Here is a 14,296-nt window from a genome sequence, read left to right on the forward strand (position 1 = left end):
TTTGATGTGATAGAAACCTCTGATGATATTTCTGATTGTTGTGTACTAGGTGCACTTTTGTTAGCCAGTGAAAACTACAGAGCAAGCACAACAGAGCACCGTGCTGGTCACAAATAAATCACCCGAAATGGAAATCAGCAGGCGTTTATGCAGCCAAGTAGGAGAACAGGATGAGATAAAGTAAAACTCTCTGATACTGTTCTGCTTCTTTTGACTCTGCACCACAAGCAGGAAAACAAATCCTGGTACTACTGACATTTTTTTTCCCTTTTTTCATCCATAAAAGGCAGTTAAGCATGCATGAAAAAAATAGCAGTTGATCTCATTAAAATTATGTTACCAGTCACCACTGACGAGTAATGAGCAGCATAAGAGTGACTCAAGCATCTAATTTGCTGCCTTAAAAAGCAAACGCTTGATGGGAGATTTCCACAATTCCGCCATGTTAACTGCAAGGCTGCAGCGACTGCAATATTGGCCTGCCGGGTCAATATCAAGGCAGATTTATTCACAGCATGTGTTTGTCAGTGGAGCTCTGGGAAGTCAGTTAGCTTTGATAAATGCCCGGGCTCACCTTGACTGAGATCTTGCCCTCATCCTTGGGTAAATGTGCGGCTAAGAACCAGTCTCCTGGGAGAGGGCTAGTCACATTGAACGCTCCGGTTGTTCGGTTTGGAAGAGTCCAGGTCAGGGTCACGGCGAAGGACCCCGGGACGACCGTATCCCGAGGGAAGCGGGTGTAAAGGGGGTTGATCACCGGAGGAGCTCCTGACCTGAAATATCTATTAATAGCAAAACCACAATTCAAACTAGGCAACACTTGGATGAATAAAAAAGTGAGCAGCCTTATGAGAAATTGATATGCAGTGTGGTGACAAGTATTTGTCCCCTTACAAGTTTGCTCTCACACAAAACGGTTTTATATCAGACAGAGATAACCTGAGGAATTACAAAATACAGTTTTCAAATGATTTCAATCATTCAGCCAAAGTAGGATGGCTGTATGTGAAAATGTAATCAATCAGGGCTTGTGGGATCTTAACTAAACTGAAACAGCAGGGTTAAATCAGGCATTTCATGAATTAACAAAGGGGGCAATTATATTTTCATGTATGCTAGGTGAGTCCGAATAGCTTTTGACCAATGACATTTGTCTCATCTGTAGTGGCAAATACTTTTTAACGTCTCTGGAGGCACTTCAGCTGTGTGAGCACAGATGGCCTCTATTAAATATGAGTAATTCAAATTGAGCATCACTGTCTATCCTTTTTATTAAAAGATCACAAGAAATTTTGCAGCACTCACCATAAACTATGATAGAAACAGATATGCAATATTAAAAACTAATGCTAATGCTTTTACAGCAGCTCCTTTATGATTCTGAGCTGCTGGCAACAGTTGACCTTGCTCAGATAACCAACCCGCCCTCCACAGGTAAAAGGCTTATTTATGATTGTCCACTTATTCCCTTCGAAAGGAGATGACTCTGAAGTCATTGTCTTACACTGTCACATTGCGGTTTGGGCAGCTGTCTCCAAACGTGCCCCCTTGCTCCTTGAAGGTGATGAGGTTCCAGACGGCCATCATTGTGTCTTCAGGCACATTGAAGTGGAACAGCTCCACACTGGCGAAGGAGTTGAAAGCATTTAGCTTACGAGGCGTACGGGTGAAGTAATCGGTCACAAAAAGGCAATCTAGGGAGAACAAAAACAAAAACACATAGTGTTTGAGTAAAGCACTTGATTTTTCTTTGAAAATCTGTCCAGTTAATTTGTTTGTATACCACATTGTTTCTGCTTGTTCTAGTTTTTTTTTTTTTACCTTTAATTTCTCAACATCAAAATTTTTGACTAACAGCACAATGCAACACTGACACCGGCATAATTTTCTGCACATGCTGTAAGAGTAATGGTGTATGTATTTCTTGTTCTTAAAACAAAAGGTGGAAGAACCTTATTCTAGCATTTTATCCAACAACAAACCATGAGTGGTTTAACATTAGATACTGAGCAAAATTACTTTTTTGACTTACAAACCAGAGATTGGAGGTTTGAACTTAGGATCTGGGTACCACATAAAGATTTAATAAAAATAAAGAAACTCAGAAAATTTTTGAAAAATCTAACCATAACATTTTCTGAGTAGAGAACAAAAAACATCCCAAGTTGAGGATAACCGTTTCCAAAAATCATTGCTGGTGTGATCATTACCATAACTAGAAATTCCTCGAAGATAAACATTTTTATTGTTAAAATTTCAAGTACTAATCATTGACTTTATGAGTTTATTTTATCTCCAGACTGGTGGAAGGAAAGACAGACATGCCACGTAGGAAAGGCAGATGTTCACAAGTCCTGGAATAAAGCCCAACATTTTCAACAATTCAAACTGAGACCAGGAAGACTGGACAAGGACACAAGTCCAACAAGTCACCATGAACAGCCAGGAGGACAGAAAAGGAGCCAAATGTATACTTGCATCGATCGCTTCACTCCCTGAGTTTTGTTTATTTTATTACATTTCTTTTTGTGGCACCCCTGACAGTTTCCAGTTAAAGAATGAAAAAATTGCAAAATATTAATGAGTTAAAAGAAGCAACAAAAGGGTTTCAAAATTCCTAATTGTATCATCATCTTATTCCTACAGTTGAAAGTCTTTTTAATGAGATGCCAGAGAAAGTGTGAAAGTGCCTGGACTTTTCTCTGACTACCTGAAGCACAAAACACTGTCATTGCCACAACTTGTACTCCGTACTGATGGTCAGCTGGTTGAAAGAAGGCAACTAGACTTTACCCTCACTTAATAAAAAGACAAATTTAATCCATAGACATTTGTGCAGCGAAAAATGAAAGAGTGCCATACACCCTGTTAGTCAAGACCAAAACAAAATCAACAATTTTAAAATCATTACTTTAATAGTAATACCATAATTATTGCTGCAAATATTTAAAGACAATCTGCCTGTAGCATCTAATTAGCAAACCAATCTAATAATAGCACTCCAGACTAACTGGTTGTACTTGTTGTGAGCCTAAGTTACACTACAAACCCAGGCTTGTGTGCATGCAAGACCTTCAACTGCACGGCCCTTCTCCAGTAAATCTGACGATGTGATTCCAAGTTAAACAGACAAACGACACAAATGTGGAAACTGCAGAGATCCATCTAAATGTTAACTGATATCAAGTTTGCAGGCAGGGTGAACGGAAGTGACAGATGGAGGCACAGGACAAAACTCAGCTGTTTCTTTCCTCTACCCGTTGTGCAGGCGGGAAAAACACTCATATATTTGCACAGGAAAATGTTTCTTGTTTTCTGATCCCTCTCATTTTCTCATCCTTGGCACATTTAAACACAGGTGGCATTGTTGAAACTTTCTAGAGTAAAAAACTTTTTACTCTACGCTAAATGTAGCCAGGAATTTTACAGTACGTTCTCTCAAGCAGAAGAGCACAATAATGAGGACGCAGTGTTTCTAAACTACAACTGGAAAGCAACAAGAGCCAAGTAGCTGACTGCAGGCTCCACCTGTGCAGATAACCTGACTAATTAGCCACCTGATATCAGCTTGTTATGCTCCCACTGTGTTACTCTATAAAGTGTTGAAAGACAAAAAGGGCTAATATTTTATATGTTATGCCATATTGTGCAAAAGATATATTTATGGAGAGGTAATATTTCTTTTTTTGTTTGTTTGTTTAGTTTTCTCACTTCCAACAAGAAAATTCCTTTTCATAAAAAGAAGACATAGCTTGAACACTCATATTGTGATCCGGTGCCTCCCTCTCTGCTGTGATGCAGCTCTGCCTCCAACACCCCTCCATGCAGGAGAGGCTGTCAGGGATGCACAGAAAGCTGTAGTAGATGAAGAGAATGACCCAATTAGGAAACTTCTCCTTTCTCTTTTATTTTCACTCAGACAAGGTAAATTCTTGGAAACCACGCTGGCTATAATTCCAGGAGCCATTGGAAACTAGTTTTAACATTATTATTATTATTATTATTATTATTATTATTATGAAGCCATAATGACAATATCAACTTTTTTTTATTTAGATTTTTGTTAGTATGCCTATGACCTCAGTTGACTTCAGTAAATGAAGAAATGAATTTTTTTTTTTTTTTTTTTTTTTTTTTTATTTTCTGCTTTTACACAAGGTTGTATCCTGAATATTTTACTTTCCTTTGAAAAAAACTTAACTGATCTTGTGGCATTTGTAGTAAAATAATTTGACCTGATTTACAGGCGACAGCAGATACAGTGTTTTTAAAGAAAATGTATTGACGGCTTATTCCGTTTTTTTCCTCGAGGCTTAACATTAATTTAAATGCACTTTTGTTGATACTCTATGTTCTACCACGTAAGTCCACAACAGAAAGCTCCTCACTGAACCTAAAAATGCCCTTCAGAAGCTTAAATCAGCCAAATTTGTGATCATAGGCTTTGAGTGGCCCTTAAAGCTACAGATGAATATGCTTAACTAGCATCCTGCACAAGGGAAAATCCAGGATTACATCCACAGACGTTTCTGCACATAAAAAGAACAACATCTGGCAGGTGTAATCTGCCACGTTACCGACATGAGCTGGGCTGACACCAAGCACGCCCTGCAGGTGGGCAAAAACTGCAGGTAACTACATGCAAGTCAGTTAATTGCCACACCAGTACATAAAGCATAAGTGTTATCATAAACATAAACAGCAGCACAGGTAGCAGATTTCCATGGGAACGACAAGGAGGCATCTTGATTTTTCATCTGCGGTGAATGTTTTCCATTCATAACACCTTTTCTCTTTGTGTTTGCGCAGGACTCCTCTTACATCCTGTCCTTGCTGTAGCTGTGGTGACACGGCTCCACTTTTGAGAATTGCAAATTGCTTGCAAATCATAGAAAAATGAGATTTGACACAAATCTTTTGAGGAAGGAATGAAAAAGGAAACCCAATTTGTTTAACAGGCAAGACAATACACTAAGCAAGCTCATTGTAGTAATGTGTCCATTTGTGGCTGCATATTTTTACAAGTGTTCGTTTGCCCCCCTTTATTATTAGAAAATAGCAAAGAAAAGAGAGCCTGCATGCTGGAGCTGATGTGTTGATGCATAAAGTAAAAGGTCTCCCTGAATGTGTTGTGTTGTCTAATGTTTGTATATTTAAAAATAAAAGATAAAAATGGCCTTTCTCTGCTCTTCCCACCCCCTTGCTCTACATCTGATTCTCAATGCGTTCACCGATTCTCACCTACAGTAACTGAAGGCAACCTTGAATACAAAAAATATTTTTTTAAAAAGTGGAAACTGAGAGCGGTAGAGCAAACGTGGTTTCAAAGCTAAAGCCTAATCCCATACAAAGATCCAAAATGTCTACTTCTCTCTTGTGTGAGCCTTTTCTGGACTTTCTGCATTGTTTCTTCGCTGTGAAATTCCTTTTTGCTTTTTGATTTCATAGAAAAATGCCTGAGGTCCAAGACAAAAGTGCAAAAGGATGAGTTTGACATCAACACTTTTGGATGTTCAGCATATTTCCTGTATTTTCTTCCCACCCTATGAAAAAAAATTATAGAAAACATCCAAAATTACATAAAATTCTATCATTAATTTGATAGAAATATGTTTTACAGGAAAAAGTCACCAATCTTCCTAAATGTTGAACAAGTTTTCCAATTGATGACGATTACACAACAAAAAATCTTTAAATTACAACAGTAGAAGCAAAGCAAGTCTCCCATCTATTACAAACTGTAAATTTGCTGTACTTTATTGTGATAAGTATAACAGGACTGTCCAGTTAAATGTTCAGGCTGCAAGGAGAATGGATTAAGCAGAAAAGCAGCTAAAAGCCTGATGGTAACTCTGGAGGAGCTGGACATCTTCATAGCTCAGGATGTTCACTGACAAAGTGCATTCAATCTGCCTGAGCTTGAGGCATTCTGCAATAACACAAGTAAAAACGTATTTACAAAGCTCAGACATAATCCAAAACATTTCCGGCTGTAATAACACTGGAAGGTGGTTCTACAACCAATCGATTAAGGAGAGCTGAACACAAATGCATGCCACACTTTTCAGATTTTATTTACAATAAAGTTTGGAGAACCAAGTACAATCTTTTTTTACTCTACCGTTATGCACCACTTTGAATTGATTGCATAAAACTCCCAACATATTGCATGAAAATTTATGGCTGTAATGTGATAAAAATGTACAAAACAGAAACAACATTTTTCAAGGCCCTATAAATTACTGCTTGTAGTAATTAAAACCCATCTTACATTATACATTTTTGCTTACTTCTCAGACTGCTACCTTTCCCTTTTTAACTGATGGTTTTGGGTAGCATACAAAATTAATTGCAAAATTTCATCTCTTTATGTGAGCTGCAGACGCTATTTTGGATGCCGCAGTCAAATTAATTTCTGCAGCTTGGATGTGTGCCTATATGTCTAATTGCCAGCATTTTTACAATCTGTCTATAAGAAGTTATCACAAGGGAATTATACTCTGTAAATACTCAAAAATATGAGACATTGCGTTTGCAGGAAGCTGCAGCCTTATGTTTACCGATAGCTATCAAAACATGGCAAAGTGAAAACATATGTACATTAAAATCCATTTTACAATCGCAAGCTGATGTATGTTTTTGTATTTTGAATGCATTTAATTTGACAAAGATTTGAAATTTTACATCCAAGCAAACAGTGGAAGCCTCAGTGACACCGAGGATCCATTTAACGCTGAGCTGTAAACATGCCAAAACATCTCCATATGCTTGTTTTGTTTGCCAGCTTAATGAAGACATCTCATCAGAAGATAAAAGCATCCGAGCGCTTACAGGCTTTCTTGCAGCATGCTTCTGAATTTTGGTAATCTCTTCAAGGAGCACCTCCCTACCACAGATTCCTACTCTAGAAGAGAGGCTTAATACAGACATAATCCTGCTTTTTGTCAACTCAACGTGAGATTTATGCATGAACACCTCACACGGCTGTCTGCAAACTTTAATTTTTAACAGCAGGATTTAAGAAAGAGTGCGCTTTTATAGATTTTGATGTGTGTGTGAGCGGGTTTGTGGGGGGATAAGATGCTGGAGATGAGTGCCCACAACAACAATGAGGACTTCACCCTACTGCTCACACCCACCAAGTGCAATCTGCTTGAAGATAACTCGCAGTCGGAATCATTTCTAGACCTTCTGCTCTGACTGACAACATTCACACAGATCCACTGCAAACACAAATGATTCTCCCGTATTTATTCCCAGGTTTAATACTTATAAACCTGGGAAAATAGGAATAAAAAGGCTGATTTCAGCTTTCTGTCTCCAGCAAAGTTACAATAAACTGATGGAGCAAAACAGCAACAAGTCTGCAACATTCTCAGACAGATGCGCAGAAAAGTACAGTTTGTCCTGCATTTTGTTGTTGTCCCAGAATCCAGAACAGAGATTTTAATATGTTTAGCTGTGACATGTTGGTGGCTGACATTCCAAAGCCCAATAAAGTATGTATAGTTAGAAAAATAACTAGAAGTCATTATAGCATTGCAGTTTTTTCTTACATTAGGAGAAAAAGAGAAATACTAACATGAAAACTCTCAGATTGTTGAATTATATTTTTAAGTTTGAAGTCTGTGGGTAATTACGAAATTAGAAACAAAAAGTAGCTGCGGTTATGGTCATATTTAGGTCACATATCTGTACATTGCACTTTATAATAAACAAATTAAACACATAACGAAAGTTAACAACATAAGCGTCCAGTCTGATGTGTTTTCCTCCCCGTCAGTTTCATAACCGATACATTCTTCAGTAGCGTTTATATCAGTGAACCATAATTGGCAGCTATCTTTTCCTCATTCTTGTCATTTACAATTATTATTATCATTTTAATCAGCCGGCAGCCGTGAAGGCAGCAGCGAAGGGTGGATCCTCAGGCGACTAAACCAGAAGCGGGATGCGGTGCTCCCACCACCGCTTGTCCTGCTGCTCCAGCTCGGAGGATTTCAGCACCACCAACAAAAGGAACAGCTCCGCGAATCAAAGCGGCGGGCAGCAGCAGCGCACACAAACCCACACAACCACTCACCTCCAACAGCGCAGAAAAAGGTGTAAACAAGCAAGAGGAGCCTCGGAGGGCTACATCCCGAGCCCCGACCCTCCAGCTGCAACATCGTCAAAAGCCGAACGCGTTGTGAGGGGGGCTCCAGCCCGGCTGCAGGTCTCAGGCGCTCTGCTGGTCTACATTTTTTCTGATTATCTGCCAGCGACCAGCTGTTTGAGCATGACGTCATTCCGACGACGTCGCCGGCGCCTCCTCTTTGGCTTTGATTTGGCAACCTCAATATGTCGAGCGATTTGATTGGACCAGCGGCCCTGTCTGTCCGCCGCACGCTGCGGACGTGGACTGCAGCACAGGGCCTCGTCACCGCCGGAGCCGGAGAGTCCGCCGGGCCACCGCACACAGGAGACTGGAGAGGACTACAGAGGCTGCAGCTGCCCCCCCGAACCTGCGACGCAGCCTCCTCCTCAGGGAGCCGACACAGAAAGTTAGCGAGGATTTAGTGCTGCAAAACCCCCTAAAATGTGTAAACATTTGTGTAGCAGTGATTTCGACTAAACTTTACTGTCTTCATTTAATTTTTTTATCTTTATGGAAAGTTTCCCTAAACTCCTTGTTTCAGAATGGATCCGTTTAAATGCAATACTGCAACATCTAACTTGGACTAAAGAAACTTGTTGATTTTTGGGAGAACTAAAAAAAAAAAAAACTTTAAGAACTAAAATTTGCTGATGTAAATTTAATTTTTCTTGCAAGAAAGATCAAGAATATGTATTTGCAGTCTAAAACTGTGGTTAAAAACTTAAGACTCTTTAGAATGAAATCAGTCATTTCCATTCATGTGTAATAATACAATGATCACCTCCCAAAACAAATGTCACAGGGCAGAAGTATAAAATATGGCAAAAATCATCTTACATTTGAGTCCAATACAGTATTTAAATTTCAACCTTCATAAGCGTTAACAGTTGCTGCAGTGTTAGCTAACAGGACTTAGCGGAGATTCAGTTTTAGCTGTGATAGTTTAATTTTCATTCTTCTTTTTAATGTCACAGTTGACATTTTTTCTCACCTCGGCTAATAGGATGCCATTTTATACTGATTGCATCAAGTCTGTTGGATTAAGCTACATCCTTTAGCCACCATAAGGGACACAGGGTTTGCTGCAGCTACGGCTACATCTCTCAGTAATGGTCCAGATAAAAGCAAGAGCGATTATAGGGATCCATAATAAGCTGACAATGTATAGGAACCTTAACTAAACTACACTAAATGTTTAGTGTTTTTGAACCAAAGTAACTCTATATTTTATCCATCCATATCTGTTTCATCAGGTGATTTAAATTATTGTAGCAGATAATAGCCGATCTCTCTCTCCTGGAGCTGAACAGCGGAAATTACTCATATTCTGGCCTGAGGGTCGTCTCACCATGAGTCATAGCAATCCAAGCAGATTTGTTGAAGAGAGAATGAGCTCCTGAATGAGGTCTGCCTGAAAGGCTTATTGAACAAATTATTGCAGCTGGACAAAAGAAAACATGATTTGTAGTTCATTTAGAGGATAAATGTGAGTTTGTGACACATAAAAGAAACAACAATGGAAAATTCAAACCAAAGGACTTGAATATATCCGCCATTTCCTTAAAATATGTTCACCAACAGACATAACATTTTGACCACCTGAGAAATAGTGCATCAGACAGTTGTAGATTTACTATCTAGTATCAAGATGGTGGCAGTATAACATTTAATTTGTCAGTTGTCAGCTGGGGCTTCCACGTAGTGAACTTGTTTGGTCAGCAGGTCCAACATTTGCTTCATTAGATTGAGATATGGAGAATTTGGAGGCAAAGTCAACACCTCAAACTAGTTCCTGCGCTCTAATCTTTTGTCATCTCCTTTTGATTTATGTCAGGGTACATCATCCTGTTGAAACCACAAAGTGCAATGAAACATTTCAAAGTAATAACCCACATGCGTGGCAGGATTCAGAGTAAAAGCGTCACATACTGTACAGGTTACAACTAAAGCAAAGACTGCCACTATGGGGGAGTTCTGACACCGACATGCCAATTGTTGGTGCTTTTGGTGGAGACCTGGGGTCAGCATGAACTCCCTGACTAGTTTGAAGCTTTTCATCCCGCTACACAAAAGACTGCAAAACCTTTCTATCTGAAACAACATCCATGTCTTCAGCAATCAGAGGACTTGGACCAGGAACACCAAACAAGATTTATACAGCGTGAAAAACCCTCTGACATCTACCTCAATCTTGCTTCACCTCATCTTTGAGTACAAGATCTTCGGCTTCCTGTGTCATGTTGACGAAATAATAAATGTTGTTTATTATTATTAAAAACTAATAAGGACATAACCAGAAAAGTTATACCTAGTCCTGTTAATACACTAACAACCACAATACAAACGCAAAAACCTCTAGATTTGAAAGTTTTTGAAGATAAATAAGTCATAGCTTGGTCTCCCCCACAGATGGACCAGAAAGTGGAATATGTTGCACAATAAAGAGGCTGGAAAATACCCGAAACCTAATAATTGAAGACTGTGTTGGTTTTCCTTCTCACTTTTTGTTTTGCAATTGGTAGAGAGGAGGACTAGTGTAGTATTGATTCTTGTAACACAAGAGGAGAAGCACTTTGACTGTGGTTGCTTTTAAAACATAAAAAGAGTGCTAGATGTTTTATACAGCTCTTCTGTGTATTGCTTTTTTGTTGCTAATTTATAAACTATGTTTTAAGGTAGCATTTTTAAAGCTGTCAAAATATGAACGGACCTTCTGAATGGCTGAAGCAAATGATATTTAGAGAATAGGTTTTACCGATGGTAGTTTTTGTTCATTTTTTGGACATAAAAGCTCCAACTTGAGAATAAAAATGAACATATTGATCAAATCCTCTAACATAAACCAAGAGTAATCTTTTAAGTTGACATACTCAATGGGTCTTTCTAGAATTTGTTAAAAACAACAGCATAGTTTGATTGTAGAAAACATATAAAGTACAGAATATGATAGATATTATGTACTTTAATGTTAGAGTTAAATCCTCTCTTATAATTTAAAGAGGAAATCAAAAGAAATACCATGAATAAATGAAAATTAAAATCAATCAAAAACTAGGCATAGTGGCAGCATCGATGAATGGTTACATTATGTCCATCCATCCATCCATCCATCTTCTTACACCCTTGTCCCTTAATGGGGTCGGGAGGTTGCTGGTGCCTACCTCCAGCTAGCGTTCCGGGCGAGAGGCGGGGTCACCCTGGACAGGTCGCCAGTCTGTCACAGGGCAACACAGAGACACACAGGACAAACAACCATGCACACACACACTCACACCTAGGGACAATTTAGACAGACCAATTAACCTGACAGTCATGTTTTTGGACTGTGGGAGGAAACCAGAGTACCCGGAGAAAACCCACACATGCACAGGGAGAACATGCAAACTCCATGCAGAAAGACCCAGACTGGGAATCTTGCTGCAAGGCAACAGTGCTACCAACTGCGCCACTGTGCAGCCGGTTACATTATGTTCAAAACCTAATTGCACTTTGAGCAATTATAACAACTTAATGGTGCCTCTGTGAAGGCAAGCTAATGGCTAAGCCTCACAACAGTCCAAATGATGAAAACTCTGTCACATATAAAGACACATGGTCATGCTGCTTTATGCTGAAGAAATCTCCTTTAAATGACTGTTTTTAACTAAAGTTAAAAAGTTGTGGGATGGAATCAAATATGTTGTTTTTGAGGCAAAATAAAGCAATGCCGAGGAAATGTGAAATGTGTGAAATCAGTATTTGTCAGTGGGCTGGAATAGCTTTTCACAAGTGCCAGAAGTCTGTTGACTCCATGCAACATAGATGTGAAGCTGTTCTCAGAAATAGAGGGTTACACAAATAAAAAATAGCAGAGGGATTTACAACCCTAAATCTTCAAGGATTTTTTTTTTTTATTTAAACTGGAAATACGTGAGTTTGCAAATAAAAATGCCGTCCAACAAAAATCCCCATTCCTTTACTTTTCTGTAGATTGATAAGAAATTAGAAACACATTCCTCCAGACAGAATTCAAATCATCATGTGTCCATGAAAATAATAGGACTTTGAGCTTAATTACTTTAAAAACACATGCCTGGTATTTTGGAATCGTCGGCTGTCCTTCGCAACATGCAGGTTCACTCACTTTTTACACAACATTCAGCTCAGCTAGAAAACCCTTATCTGCATCCAGCTGAAACAAAATGTCAAATCCCACTTCAGCTGGAGGCTCAAAATGCTTTGTTTTCAATCAGGCCTTTCAGATAAAACTGCTTCAGCTCTAGCAGGTGGATCTCTGTGAATCAAAATATGACAGGAAAGTTTATGTATTTCAGTTTAAAAAGCAAACCTTGTTTGGAGCCTCAGTAATGTAATAAAAATAGTGTTTCCTTTTCAGTATGTGGCTGATTGCTTTATTAATGGCATTAGCCAAGTCCTGCTGGAAAATTAAAATCCACATCTCCAAAAAGTTTGTCTGCTGCACTAATGAAACGTAGTGGACCAGCACCGGCAGATGACACTATAGACGCTTCACTCTTCAATAACATGGATTCTGTGTCTCTCCACTGTTACTCCAGATAAGACCTTGGCTTACTTTTATAATCTGAATTGAAGATTTTGGACCACTGAGCCATTATTTTTCTTCTTAGCTCAGATAGGACAGCTGTGATGAAGTTTCTGGTTAAGAAGTGGTTTCACAAACGGTACGTGACAGCTGTAGGTCATTACCTGGACACATGTGGTTCTTAAAGTACAGACTCCAGTTGCAGAACAAGACTTGGTTTCCTTCAGTCGTAGAGGTAGAGGAAGCTGCACTGTAACGGGGATAACCGAGCATTGAGAATTGTAAGACAAAGGTCAATTTTTCCTCCTCCTCAACTTTCTGTTCAAATGTTTGCACACAGAACTCTGTAAAACTTAATGTTCTTTTACAATGGCTTTTTTTCTCTCTGTGGAGAGTGTCAATGAGGACAAATATTAAGCAAGTAAGTGTAATCCATGATTGTGTGGGTTATAGAATAAGATTTGGCCTTATTTAATATTCTAATTTTAAGAGAAACAGACTTGGCCATCTTCAGCGAAACGATCAAATAGTTTATATCACCCCCGGAATAATGAATAGTTTTCCTTTTTGATTTGACATAGCGATATAACTCGTCTTTTTGATGACAGTCTAATGTATTGAGATGCCACTCACAGCTGCGCTGTTGCCTTCGATGAGCCTCACTTGACTTTCATCTCTTTCACTAGTTTCATCTTTGTTCAATTGCCCAAAGACATTTTATTTTCTCTTAGATAAACCATCTAACACATCACTGTTATTCAGTGTGCTCGTCTACGTGTCTGGCCATTTGTCTTGACTGCTTTTTAATCCAATATAAGCAAAGAAAGGCTGTGAACCTTAGAGGCAGAGCACTCTGAAGCAGATCGAAAGCTTGCCAGATTATTCTGAACAGACTGAAAGCCAAACTCTGCTCTGTTAGAGACCTGGAAGATGCACATTAAATGATCGTTTTGCAGACTGGGGCAGAAACTATTTCCAACAAAGACTGTACGGATTCAGAATTGCTATAATTTCCTATAGCAAATCAATGTTTCTCACAGCTCCAGTCCGTTTCTTTTGTGATGCTAAAGACTTTTCTGAAATATCTGCTCTGGCTGTATGTGCTGAACATCCACAATTTGAGAAGCCAGGATGTGAAATTTTGGAATGCCTCCTACGGTGACATTTGGAGCAGGAAGATGAAGGTCTAGTGGGAGGTGTGGGCAGCACACACATAAACTCATGCCCACATGATGCCCACAGTTATTTCTACTTTCTCTCTCCAAGGTGAGCCTCTCCACGGCCCTAGTGCATCAACTACCGTCATTCACAGAGAGCGTGAAGGGCTTCTGGTTAAGCACTTTAACCAGCTGAATCCATGCAAACATGTAAATCCAATGATGCACCAAATCCCTGATGCAAAACTAAGAGTGAGGGTGAACTGGTTCACATGGGAGTGAAACTGCTCAGTAAAATAATAAATACCCAACTGTAAAAAGGCAGGTTTTAATAATCACATAAACTCTACCACAATATATGATGCCATATACAAGCCCCTCATTTCCTCTTTTTCTCAATTGAAAGCATTAAATGAGGACCCTTTGGGTCTCACTAAACAAGGTATAGCGTATTATTTT

At 39.1% G+C, this 14,296-nt stretch overlaps 1 protein-coding gene across 1 annotated transcript in view; it reads right to left on the minus strand.

Annotated features, from left to right (window-relative positions):
- Window positions 1–8,538, minus strand: part of tmem8b (transmembrane protein 8B) — a 52,203-nt gene extending 43,665 nt beyond the window's left edge. The window contains exons 1-3 of the mRNA XM_008418052.2: window positions 8,084–8,538; window positions 1,505–1,694; window positions 575–782 (exon numbers count right to left, since the gene is read on the minus strand). Of these exons, the coding sequence (XP_008416274.1) occupies window positions 575–782; window positions 1,505–1,694; window positions 8,084–8,288 (603 nt within the window). The 5' untranslated portion in view covers window positions 8,289–8,538. The remainder of the gene's footprint in view (window positions 1–574; window positions 783–1,504; window positions 1,695–8,083) is intronic.
- Window positions 8,539–14,296: the final 5,758 nt, after the last annotated feature.

Source organism: Poecilia reticulata, linkage group LG9 (assembly GCF_000633615.1).
Source record: "Poecilia reticulata strain Guanapo linkage group LG9, Guppy_female_1.0+MT, whole genome shotgun sequence".
In the NCBI taxonomy this organism is placed as follows: domain Eukaryota; kingdom Metazoa; phylum Chordata; class Actinopteri; order Cyprinodontiformes; family Poeciliidae; genus Poecilia; species Poecilia reticulata.